This window comes from Bombina bombina, chromosome 2, assembly GCF_027579735.1.
Source record: "Bombina bombina isolate aBomBom1 chromosome 2, aBomBom1.pri, whole genome shotgun sequence".
NCBI lineage: Eukaryota > Metazoa > Chordata > Amphibia > Anura > Bombinatoridae > Bombina > Bombina bombina.
The window spans coordinates 1,325,414,701-1,325,428,530 of NC_069500.1; the positions used below are offsets into that span (position 1 = coordinate 1,325,414,701).

The 13,830-nt window shown below is 37.7% G+C and overlaps 1 protein-coding gene across 1 annotated transcript in view; it reads left to right on the plus strand.

Annotated features, from left to right (window-relative positions):
• The first annotated feature begins 856 nt into the window (after positions 1-856).
• LRPAP1 (LDL receptor related protein associated protein 1) overlaps positions 857-13,830 on the plus strand; it is a 112,970-nt gene continuing 99,996 nt past the window's right edge. Inside the window, exon 1 of the mRNA XM_053704181.1 lies at positions 857-1,088. Coding sequence (XP_053560156.1) covers positions 918-1,088 — 171 coding nt within the window. The 5' untranslated portion in view covers positions 857-917. The remainder of the gene's footprint in view (positions 1,089-13,830) is intronic.

A 13,830-nucleotide genomic window follows, 5' to 3' on the forward strand; every position in this document is an offset into this window, starting at 1 on the left:
TGAATATACTGTATAAATGACTTTTTACTGTAGCGCTGAAATTATATACCGCGTGCTCGGGCCACCCACTTTGAAAGTAATTTTTTTGTGAGCTTGCGGTTTGAACTGTTCTCCAATCGACGCTCTAGCCATATGGCACTCATACAATTTCTTTTTTTTTGTTTAAACCATTAGCTAACAAAAAAAAAATACTTGTGAAGTGGGCGGCTCTACATTAAAAATTAATAAAGTAATTTAAAGTGTATCTTTATTACAACTGATAAATTAAACTCCATCTAAAATATTGCTAACATTCCAGATCTGTTTATACAAAGGCGAAAATGTCACTTTAAACAAACTATGTTTAAACACAGGAATGTAGTACCCTTTTAATTTTAACTTGCATTTGAATAAAAAGCATCATTATTACTTTTCTCAAATACACTGTACATAAAATAAAGAAGAAAATGTGGTGAGGCTATAACAGGAAATATCTTCTTTTATGCTGAAGAGGCTTAGATTTTTTAGATACCAGGTAATCACAGAGGTTAAAAGTATATCAATATAACAGTGTTGGTTATGAAAAACTGGGGAATGGGTAATAAAGGGCTTTTTCTTGATTGTATTCTTTTATTATTAGCAGTTCTCAGTGTGGTACTCCAAAAATATATATATATATATATATCCAGAAAGTAATTTTCCAGCTAAGCCATTACTTAGCAAAGTGAAGACAAACTCAACGATCCATTCGATTCTGCGCAGTTATGGATACATTCCGACAGAAAGCGGATGCAATGTCTGTTTTCAACCAATGAGAGACAAGTTCGTGGTTCCAGCTGGGATAGGCATATAATATAACCAATCAGAGGCCGCGTGTTTGAGCAGCCTGTGTCGAATGCTGTGCAGTTGTGCTGCTCTTGCTCTGTGTTCTTTGAGATATGTCTCCTCATCTCTTTTTGCTGTTGCTGTGTTCCTGGCTTCTGTTCGGAGCTCAAGCTGGGAATGGAGGGGGAAAATATACCCGGGAGATGAACGAGAATCGGTCAGATCGCGAGGGTACCGAGTTCAGGATAATGAAACTGAATCAGATATGGGAAAAAGCACAGCGGGTGAGTGGATGTATTTAGTATAATACAGTGATGAACGTATCATGTAAGCTGTGGGTCACCCGTAAAGGACATTTGTTGCTCAATGTTATAACGCCTGCAATTCACATATGAAAGTACTTGATAGCCTAGGGTGTACTTTAGCTCCAGGCTCTGTATGTGTCACAAAGTAAATAACATAGAACATACCAGGCAACAAGGGAATAAGATTCCCTGACATTGAAATGTGTTTAATTAGGAGGCTTTGCACCCAATGCTATCCAACTCTGTGTTCCCTGCAGAAGGATGAGTGCCTTTTGTCATTTTAGGCTTCTGCTTTAAAACACAGGAGCTGTCCATAAACAAACCACTGTATGCATATAGAGCAATCTTTATTTGTTATTATATTTCCCTTGAACAATCTAAGCTCAGAGAAATGTATGATTACTCCTAACAATGGAGGCAGTCATAGTTCTTAAAACTATGTGACCTGATGCATTGTTCCTATAAATAATGTGGTAGTGCTGGCTGTGATGTACTCATACACTTGGCTTTTATCACAGTGTTTGATATCATTAATAAAGTCAAAATTAAACTTTCAGGACTCAACTTCCTGATATACTTCTGTTTTTACCGCTTGTTTAGTTTTGGTATGAATATAACACACTGCTTGTAGGAGATCACAGAAGGCCCCCTGCCCACCTTTTATCCTGGCAAGGCTCTGAAATGGAAGTTTTTATTGCTCGTGGTGTAATAAATACTGCAGGCAATATAAGCTTCTGATCTGGAGTAAAGAAGTGAAGATGCCACTCTCCTTCCTTCTTCTAAAGCTTGATAACATGAAGTGCTAGAGTAGTTAAGACATCAGAATAAGGTTAGCTAAGAACACCACAGTCTAAATTAGTCTATAAACAATTGTGACTATAGGATTTGCAGACTCTTGTTAGGAGTGATTCCATAAAAAGTATGTGTTAGAGAAGAGTGAGTAGTATGTGTGAGACAGGGCTGCCAGAGGGGTCTGATCTGAGGTTTTAAGTAGACACGGTATTGCCAGAGGGTTCTGATCTGAGGTTATAAGTGGTCTTGGGCTGCCAGAGGGGTCTGATCTGAGGTTTTAAGTAGACACCGTATTGCCAGAGGGGTCTGATCTGAGGTTATAAGTGGTCTTGGGCTGCCAGAGGGGTCTGATCTGAGGTTTTAAGTAGACACGGTATTGCCAGAGGGGTCTGATCTGAGGTTATAAGTGGTCTTGGGCTGCCAGAGGGGTCTGATCTGAGGTTTTAAGTAGACACGGTATTGCCAGAGGGGTCTGATGTGAGATTGGGGTTGCCAGAGGGGTTTGATCTGAGGTTATAAGTGGACATGGGGCTGCCAGAGGTGTATGAGATTATACGTGGAAGTGGGGCTGCTGCAAGAGGGTTCTGATATGAGGTTACAAGTGGACATGTGACTGCTAGATGGGTCTTATCTGAGGTTATAAGTGGGCTTGGGCTGTCAGAGGGATCTGAGGTTTTACGTTGACATGGGGCTGATTTGTGGACATAGGGCTTGATAAGGTTTATGGCACTGACAAGCAGGGCCTTTTCTGAGTGTGATCTGGTTATTGGACTGTAAGTTCAGCAGTCTTATTTAAAGGGATAGTCTAGTCAAAATTAAACTTTCATGATTCAGATAGAGCAGAGGATTTAAAGCATCTTTCTAATTTACTCCTATTATCATTTATTTTTTTCTTTGTTCTCTTGTTATCTTTTTTGAATGTAAGCTTAGACGCCAACCCATTTTTTTTGGTTCAGCACCTGGGTAGCGCTTACTGATTAGTGGATACATTTAGACACCAATCAAAAAGTGCTACCCAGGTGCTGAACTAAAAATGGGCCGGCTCCTAAGCTTACATTCCTGCTTTTTTAAAATAAAGATGCCAAGAGAACGAAGAAAAATTGAAAATAAGAGTAAATTTAGAAAGTTGCTTAAAATTGCATGCTCTATCTGAATCATAAAAGTTTTTAATTTTGACTAGACTATTCCTTTAACCCCTTAGTGACCAGAGCGCTTTTCCATTTGTTGACCGTTTGGGACCAGAGCTATTTTTACATTTCTGCAGTGTTTGTGTTTAGCTGTAATTTTCCTCTTTCTCATTTACTGTACCCACACACATTGTATACCGTTTTTCTAGCCTTTAAATGAACTTTCTAAAGATACCATTATTTTCATCATATCTTATAATTTACTATAAAAAAATATAAAATATTATTATAAAAACACACTTTTTCTAACTTTGACCCCCAAAATCTGTTACACATCTAGAACTACCAAAAAAAACCATGCTAAATAGTTTCTAAATTTTGTCCTGAGTTTAGAAATACCCAATGTTTTACATGTTCTTTGCTTTTTTTACAAGTTATAGGGCAATAAGAACAAGTAGCACTTTGCTATTTCCAAACCATTTTTTTTTTTCAAAATTAGCGATAGTTACATTGTAACACTGATATCTGTCAGGAATCCCTGAATAACCCTTCACATGTGTACCGTATTTTTCGCTCCATAAGACGCACCTAGGGCCTGATCCGATATGCAGCGTCGCCCGCAAAAGCCGGTGACGGCAAATTTTGCGCTGGTTTGGTATCCTATATACGGCGTAACCTAGAAGTTACGCTCGTATATTTCTGCCTTCGGCCGTAGTTTTTTGGCCCTAGACAGGTATACCAAACCAGCGCAGTTTGGTATCCAATATACAGTGTAAGCACTTACGTGGCGAAAATGGAGAAATCTTACTCCATTTTCATCTCGCCACAAAATGCAGGCGTAGTAAGCCTTACGCTGTGTATTGGAGCCCCGTAACTCCCTAAACTACCTGCAAAATAAAACCTAACACCTAACGCATGTGCAATGTCTATCTACCTGTCAACTGCGATCCCCCGCCGCAACCCTAATAAAGTGTTTAACCCCTAAACCGCCGCTCCCGGACCCCGCTACCACCTACATTAAATGTCTAACCCCCTAATGTGATCCCCCTACACCGCCGCCACCTATATTAAAATTATTAACCCCTAATGTAATCCCCCTACGCCGTCACCACCTATATTAAATATATTAACCCCTAATCTGACCCCCCTACCCCGCCGCCATCTATATTAAAATTATTACCCCCTAATGTGAGCCCCCTACACCGCCGCCGCCTATTTTAACTATATTACCCCCTAATCTAATCCCCCTACACCGCCGACCACCTATATTAAATGTATTAACCCCAAAAATACTAAAATGTCCCTACCCTAAACTAAATTACAAATAGCCCTGAAAAGGGCTTTTTGCGTGGCATTGCCCTAAAGTAACCAGGTCTATTACAAGCCCTTAAAAGGGCCTTTTGCGGGGCATTGTCACGAAGTAATCAGCTCTTTTACCTGTAATCTAATCCCCCTACACCGCCGCCACCTATAATAAATGTATTACCCCCTAATCTAATCCCCCTACACCGCCGCCACCTATATTAAATATATTAACCCCTAATCTGACCCCCCTACACCGCCGCCACCTATATTAACTATATTAACCCTAATTATATTAGGGTTAATATAGTTATTATATTAAATATATTATTAATATAGTTAATAATTAATATAGTTATTATATTATATATTAACTATATTAACCCTATCTAACTCTAACACCCCTAACTTAATTATTATTAAAATAAATCTAAATAATATTAATAATATTAACTAAATTATTCCTATTTAAATCTAAATACTTACCTATAAAATAAACCCTAAGATAGCTACAATATAATTAATAATTACATTGTAGCTATTTTAGGGTTTATATTTATTTTACAGGTAACTTGGTATTTATTTTAACTAGGTACAATAGCTATTAAATAGTTAATAACTATTTAATAGCGACCTAGTTAAAATAATTAATAATAATTTATTTAATAATTTTTGCACAAATGGTTGTAAATGCTTCTCTGGGATCCCCTTTGTTCAGAAATAGCAGACATACAGTTGTGCTTATAAGTTTACATACCCTGGCAGAATTTATGATTTCTTGGCCATTTTTCAGAGAATATGAATGATAACACAAAAACTTTTCTTTCACTCATGGTTAGTGTTTGGCTGCAGCCATTTATTATCAATCAACTGTGTTTACTCTTTTTAAATCATAATAACAACAAACTACCCAAGTGACCCTGATCAAAAGTTTACATACCCTGGTGATTTTGGCCTGATAACATGCACACAAGTTGACACAAAGGGGTTTGAATGGCTATTAAAGGTAAACATCCTCACCTGTAATCTGTTTTCTGGTAGTTAGTGTGTGTGTATAAAAGGTCAATGAGTTTCTGGACTCCTGACAGACCCTTGCATCTTTAATCCAGTGCTGCACTAACGATTCTGGATTCTGAGTCATGGGGAAAGAAAAAGAATTGTCAAAGGATCTGTGGGAAAAAGTAGTTGAACTGAGCTTTTTGGCCAAAACTATAAACGCTACATTTGAAGAGGAGTCCACAAGGCCTATGATGAAAGGTACACCATTCCTTGGATATCTTTTAACATCCCTTTCCTGTTTTATACAGTTCAACTACCTGGCTTTGGCGAAAAAGAGAAAATAGTGTTCCCAGATGCACACATAATCCCATAGGGGGCACTTCCTATTGAATCCAAAATAAGCAATCAAACAATATACACAAACTTTTGCAAAAAGTCCATATATTCTAGATCAGGCAACTCTCTGTCAAATGATGTTCGAATCCTGGTACTTGATGATCTGCAGAAAAATAAACAGGCGCCAACAATGGCCTAGTACCACCCAAACAGATGATATATGACAACAAAGGTTGTCACAGCCTCCCAGCTGACTGCACGCTGAGAAATGCATTGCTTCTAATAAAGTCATTCGGCTAGATTACGAGTTTTGCGTTATGAGTGAAAAAGCTTTGTAACGATGCTTTTTCACTACCGCTGGTATTACAAGTTTTGCAGGTATATCTGTCTCGCACACCTTTTTGGCCGTAACGCAATGTAACTACCGCAGCTTTCAAAAAGTCCTTTTTCAATGGGACTTCCATAGCGCCGGTATTATTTTGTCCGGCCAAAAAGTGAGCGGTACAGCCTATACCGTCAAGATCCATACCGTAAATTGAAAGTCAGTAGTTATGGCTTTTGTGTTACAAAGCCGTAACATAAAACTCATAACTAAAGTGCTAAAAAGTACACTAACACCCATAAACTACCTATTAACCCCTAAACCGAAGCCCTCCCGCATCGCAAGCACTAAAATAAAATTATTAACCACTAATCTGACGCTCCCGACATCGCTGCCACTATAATAAACCTATTAACCCCTAAACCGACGTACTCCCGCATCGCAAACACTAGTTAAATATTATTAACCCCTAATCTGCTGTCCCTAAAATCGATGCGACCTACATAAGTGTTATTAACCCCTAATCTGCTGCCCCCAAAATCGCCGCCACTATACTAAAGTTATTAACCCCTAAACCTAACCCTAAATCTAACCCTAACACCCACTAACTTTAACATAATTAAAATAAATCTAAAAAAAAATTCAAATTAATACCTAAATACTTACCTGTAAAATAAACCCTAAGCTAGCTACAATATAACTAATAGTTACATTGTATCTATCTTAGGTTTTATTTTTATTTCACAGCTAAGTTTGTATTTATTTTAACTAGGTAGAATAGTTAGTAAATAGTTAACTAACTACCTAGTTAAAATAAATACAAATTTACCTGTAAAATAAAACCTAACCTGTCTTACACTAACATTAAATCAATTACATTAATTAAATACAATTAAAGGGAATTCCGATTGGCTGATAGAATTCTTGAAGATGGAGCCGATCCGCGTCAGAAAGATGAAGACTTCAGAGTCAGAGGGATCTGAGGTTTTACGTTGACATGGGGCTGATTTGTGGACATAGGGCTTGATAAGGTTTATGGCACTGACAAGCAGGGCCTTTTCTGAGTGTGATCTGGTTATTGGACTGTAAGTTCAGCAGTCTTATTTAAAGGGATAGTCTAGTCAAAATTAAACTTTCATGATTCAGATAGAGCAGAGGATTTAAAGCATCTTTCTAATTTACTCCTATTATCATTTATTTTTTTCTTTGTTCTCTTGTTATCTTTTTTGAATGTAAGCTTAGACGCCAACCCATTTTTTTGGTTCAGCACCTGGGTAGCGCTTACTGATTAGTGGATACATTTAGACACCAATCAAAAAGTGCTACCCAGGTGCTGAACTAAAAATGGGCCGGCTCCTAAGCTTACATTCCTGCTTTTTTAAAATAAAGATGCCAAGAGAACGAAGAAAAATTGAAAATAAGAGTAAATTTAGAAAGTTGCTTAAAATTGCATGCTCTATCTGAATCATAAAAGTTTTTAATTTTGACTAGACTATTCCTTTAACCCCTTAGTGACCAGAGCACTTTTCCATTTGTTGACCGTTTGGGACCAGAGCTATTTTTACATTTCTGCAGTGTTTGTGTTTAGCTGTAATTTTCCTCTTTCTCATTTACTGTACCCACACATATTGTATACCGTTTTTCTAGCCTTTAAATGAACTTTCTAAAGATACCATTATTTTCATCATATCTTATAATTTACTATAAAAAAATATAAAATATTATTATAAAAACACCCTTTTTCTAACTTTGACCCCCAAAATCTGTTACACATCTAGAACTACCAAAAAAAATCATGCTAAATAGTTTCTAAATTTTGTCCTGAGTTTAGAAATACCCAATGTTTTACATGTTCTTTGCTTTTTTTACAAGTTATAGGGCAATAAGAACAAGTAGCACTTTGCTATTTCCAAACCATTTTTTTTTTCAAAATTAGCGATAGTTACATTGTAACACTGATATCTGTCAGGAATCCCTGAATAACCCTTCACATGTGTACCGTATTTTTCGCTCCATAAGACGCACCTAGGGCCTGATCCGATATGCAGCGTCGCCCGCAAAAGCCGGTGACGGCAAATTTTGCGCTGGTTTGGTATCCTATATACGGCGTAACCTAGAAGTTACGCTCGTATATTTCTGCCTTCGGCCGTAGTTTTTTGGCCCTAGACAGGTATACCAAACCAGCGCAGTGTACGCACTTACACTTACACGCAGTGTAAGCACTTACGTGGCGAAAATGGAGAAATCTTACTCCATTTTCATCTCGCCACAAAATGCAGGCGTAGTAAGCCTTACGCTGTGTATTGGAGCCCCGTAACTCCCTAAACTACCTGCAAAATAAAACCTAACACCTAACGCATGTGCAATGTCTATCTACCTGTCAACTGCGATCCCCCGCCGCAACCCTAATAAAGTGTTTAACCCCTAAACCGCCGCTCCCGGACCCCGCTACCACCTACATTAAATGTCTAACCCCCTAATGTGATCCCCCTACACCGCCGCCACCTATATTAAATATATTAACCCCTAATGTAATCCCCCTACGCCGTCGCCACCTATATTAAATATATTAACCCCTAATCTGACCCCCCTACCCCGCCGCCATCTATATTAAAATTATTGCCCCCTACACCGCCGCCGCCTATTTTAACTATATTACCCCCTAATCTAATCCCCCTACACCGCCGCCACCTATATTAAATGTATTAACCCCAAAAATACTAAAATGTCCCTACCCTAAACTAAATTACAAATAGCCCTGAAAAGGGCTTTTTGCGTGGCATTGCCCTAAAGTAACCAGGTCTATTACAAGCCCTTAAAAGGGCCTTTTGCGGGGCATTGTCACAAAGTAATCAGCTCTTTTACCTGTAATCTAATCCCCCTACACTGCCGCCACCTATATTAACTATATTAACCCTAATTATATTAGGGTTAATATAGTTATTATATTAAATATATTATTAATATAGTTAATAATTAATATAGTTATTATATTATATATTAACTATATTAACCCTATCTAACTCTAACACCCCTAACTTAATTATTATTAAAATAAATCTAAATAATATTAATAATATTAACTAAATTATTCCTATTTAAATCTAAATACTTACCTATAAAATAAACCCTAAGATAGCTACAATATAATTAATAATTACATTGTAGCTATTTTAGGGTTTATATTTATTTTACAGGTAACTTGGTATTTATTTTAACTAGGTACAATAGCTATTAAATAGTTAATAACTATTTAATAGCGACCTAGTTAAAATAATTAATAATAATTTATTTAATAATTTTTGCACAAATGGTTGTAAATGCTTCTCTGGGATCCCCTTTGTTCAGAAATAGCAGACATACAGTTGTGCTTATAAGTTTACATACCCTGGCAGAATTTATGATTTCTTGGCCATTTTTCAGAGAATATGAATGATAACACAAAAACTTTTCTTTCACTCATGGTTAGTGTTTGGCTGCAGCCATTTATTATCAATCAACTGTGTTTACTCTTTTTAAATTATAATAACAGAAACTACCCAACTGACCCTGATCAAAAGTTTACATACCCTGGTGATTTTGGCCTGATAACATGCACACAAGTTGACACAAAGGGGTTTGAATGGCTATTAAAGGTAAACATCCTCACCTGTGATCTGTTTTCTGGTAGTTAGTGTGTGTGCATAAAAGGTCAATGAGTTTCTGGACTCCTGACAGACCCTTGCATCTTTAATCCAGTGCTGCACTAACGATTCTGGATTCTGAGTTATGGGGAAAGCAAAAGAATTGTCAAAGGATCTGTGGGAAAAAGGTAGTTGAACTGAGCTTTTTGGCCAAAACTATAAAGGCTACATTTGAAGAGGAGTCCACAAGGCCTATGATGAAAGGTACACCATTCCTACTGTGAAACACGGAGGTGGATCGCTGATGTTTTGGGGATGTGTGAGCTACAAAGGCACAGGGAATTTGGTCAGAATTGATGGCAAGATGAATACAGTATGTTATCAAACAGAACCCCTCATTTTCCACTTCTTGATTAGAGTTTGAACACTGCTGATTTGCATTCTCAATTCCTTGGATATCTTTTAACATCCCTTTCCTGTTTTATACAGTTCAACTACCTGGCTTTGGCGAAAAAGAGAAAATAGTGTTCCCAGATGCACACATAATCCCATAGGGGGCACTTCCTATTGAATCCAAAATAAGCAATCAAACAATATACACAAACTTTTGCAAAAAGTCCATATATTCTAGATCAGGCAGCTCTCTGTCAAATGATGTTCGAATCCTTGTACTTGATGATCTGCAGAAAAATAAACAGAGGCGCCAACAATGGCCTAGTACCACCCAAACAGATGATATATGACAACAAAGGTTGTCACAGCCTCCCAGCTGACTGCACGCTGAGAAATGCATTGCTTCTAATAAAGTCATTCGGCTAGATTACGAGTTTTGCGTTATGAGTGAAAAAGCTTTGTAACAATGCTTTTTCACTACCGCTGGTATTACAAGTTTTGCAGGTATATCTGTCTCGCTCACCTTTTTGGCCGTAACGCAATGTAACTACCGCAGCTTTCAAAAAGTCCTTTTTCAATGGGACTTCCATAGCGCCGGTATTATTTTGTCCGGCCAAAAAGTGAGCGGTACAGCCTATACCGTCAAGATCCATACCGTAAATTGAAAGTCAGTAGTTATGGCTTTTGTGTTACAAAGCCGTAACATAAAACTCATAACTAAAGTGCTAAAAAGTACACTAACACCCATAAACTACCTATTAACCCCTAAACCGAAGCCCTCCCGCATCGCAAGCACTAAAATAAAATTATTAACCACTAATCTGACGCTCCCGACATCGCTGCCACTATAATAAACCTATTAACCCCTAAACCGACGTACTCCCGCATCGCAAACACTAGTTAAATATTATTAACCCCTAATCTGCTGTCCCTAAAATCGATGCGACCTACATAAGTGTTATTAACCCCTAATCTGCTGCCCCCAAAATCGCTGCCACTATACTAAAGTTATTAACCCCTAAACCTAACCCTAAATCTAACCCTAACACCCACTAACTTTAACATAATTAAAATAAATCTAAAAAAATTTCAAATTAATACCTAAATACTTACCTGTAAAATAAACCCTAAGCTAGCTACAATATAACTAATAGTTACATTGTATCTATCTTAGGTTTTATTTTTATTTCACAGCTAAGTTTGTATTTATTTTAACTAGGTAGAATAGTTAGTAAATAGTTAACTAACTACCTAGTTAAAATAAATACAAATTTACCTGTAAAATAAAACCTAACCTGTCTTACACTAACATTAAATCAATTACATTAATTAAATACAATTAAAGGGAATTCCGATTGGCTGATAGAATTCTTGAAGATGGAGCCGCTCCGCGTCAGAAAGATGAAGACTTCTGCCCGTCTGGAGGACCACTTCTTGCCGCTTGGATGAAGACTTCTGCCGGCTTTGTTGAGGACTTCTGCTCGCTTGGATGAAGACTTCTCCCGGCTTCGTTGAGGATGGATGTCAGGTCTTCAAAAACTGTAAGTGGATCTTCTTAGTTTAGTGTTAGTTTTTTTTTTTTTAAGGGTTTATTGGGTGGGTTTTATTTTTAGCTTACGGTTTGGGCTGAAAAAGAGCTAAATGCCCTTTTAAGGGCAATGCCCATCCAAATAGGATTTTATTTTGGGGGTTTGGTTGTGTGGGTGGTGGGTTTTACTGTTGGGGGGGTTGTTTTTTTTTTTTTTTTTTTTTACTGGTAAAAGAGCTGATTTCTTTGGGGTAAGGCCCCGCAAAAGGCCCATTACACTACAATTAAATCAATTACATTAATTAAATACAATTAAAGGGACACTGAACCTAAATTTTTTCTTTCGTGATTCAGATAGAGCATGAAATTTTAAGCAACCTTCTAATTTACTCCTATTATCAAATTTTCTTTATTTTCTTGGTATCTTTATTTGAAATGCAAGAATGTAAATTTAGATGCCGGCCCATTTTTGGTGAACAACCTGGGTTTTCCTGATTGGTGGATAAATTCATCCACCAATAAAAAAAGTGCTGTCCAGAGTACTGAACCAAGAAAAAAAGCTTAGATGCCTGCTTTTTCAAATAAAGATAGCAAGAGAACAAAGAAATTGATAAAAGGAGTAAATTAGAAAGTTGCTTAAAATTGCATGCTCTATCTGAATCACGAAAGAAAACATTTGGGTTCCGTGTCCCTTTAATTGTATTTAATTAATGTAATTGATTTAATTGTAGTGTAATGTTAGGTGTTAGTGTAAGACAGGTTAGGTTTTATTTTACAGGTAAATTTGTATTTATTTTAACTAGGTAGTTAGTAAATAGTTAATAACTATTTACTAACTAGTCTACCTAGTTAAAATAATTACAAATTTACGTTCTTTTATAAAAAAAAAAAAATAATTCCAGTTTTCCGTAGTGCAGCTGCCCCCCCCCATACCCTCTCCCCCTCCCCGATCCCTGAACAAACATTAATTTCCCTCTTCCTCAGCTTAATATAGCGTGCGTGCGCACCCCTCGTGTGCTCCCGATGACTTGCGCGTACTGCAGGGACAGGATCATGAAGTCCCTCCAACAATGGGCCGCTCACTCGCCTCCCTGCTACGCCTCCCATTCACCAACGATCGGCACCATCGCTGGCCGATACAGAGAGGGCCACAGAGTGGCTCTCTCTGCACCGGTGGCTAAAAAAATATTGAGGCATCACTGCAATACCTTGAAAGAGGCTGGAAGCGATCACGATCGCTTCCACCGCTTGAAACCCCAGAGGACGTGTCAGGCACGTCCTTGGTCATTAACTGATACCCAATGGAGGACGTGCCTGACACGTCCTTGGTCTTTAAGGGGTTAAGAAGTCTATGGCAGGAGTGTTTGAAACTATGTATAACATTACTATAAACACTGTTGCAAACGTCACTGCCAGAGCAAACCTATGATTACAGCTTAATAAAAGATACCAAAAGAGCTAAAGAAAATTGATAACTAAAGTAAATTAGAACGTTGTTTAAAATGTCACGCTCTGTCCAATCCATTTACGTTTGATGTTTCTATCACTTTAAGGATAATTTTTTTTTCAGCTTGAAATGCATTGTGGCAATATTTACTGTTTTAATCTCTCCCTCCAATTTATAGATAGTTAGAAAACACCATACATTTCACAGCTCTAGAGAAATGGGGCTCTAAATTATGGTTGCATTACACAAACATTTATATTTTTTTATATATACACACACACGTTCCAGATAATTGCATTTCTGAGTATTCAGTACACGCACGCATGCACGCACGCACACACACACATTCCAGATAATTGCATTTCTGAGTATTCAGTACACGCACGCATGCACACACACACGTTCCAGATAATTGCATTTCTGAGTATTCAGTACACACACACACGTTCCAGATAATTGCATTTCTGAGTATTCAGTACACACACACACACGCACACACACGTTCCAGATAATTGCATTTCTGAGTATTCAGTACACACACACGCACACACACGTTCCAGATAATTGCATTTCTGAGTATTCAGTACACGCACGCACGCACACACACACGTTCCAGATAATTGCATTTCTGAGTATTCAGTACACGCACGCATGCACACACGCGCACACACACACGTTCCAGATAATTGCATTTCTGAGTATTCAGTACACACACACACACGTTCCAGATAATTGCATTTCTGAGTATTCAGTACACACACACGTTCCAGATAATTGCATTTCTGAGTATTCAGTACACACACACGCACACACACGTTCCAGATAATTGCATTTCTGAGTATTCAGTACACG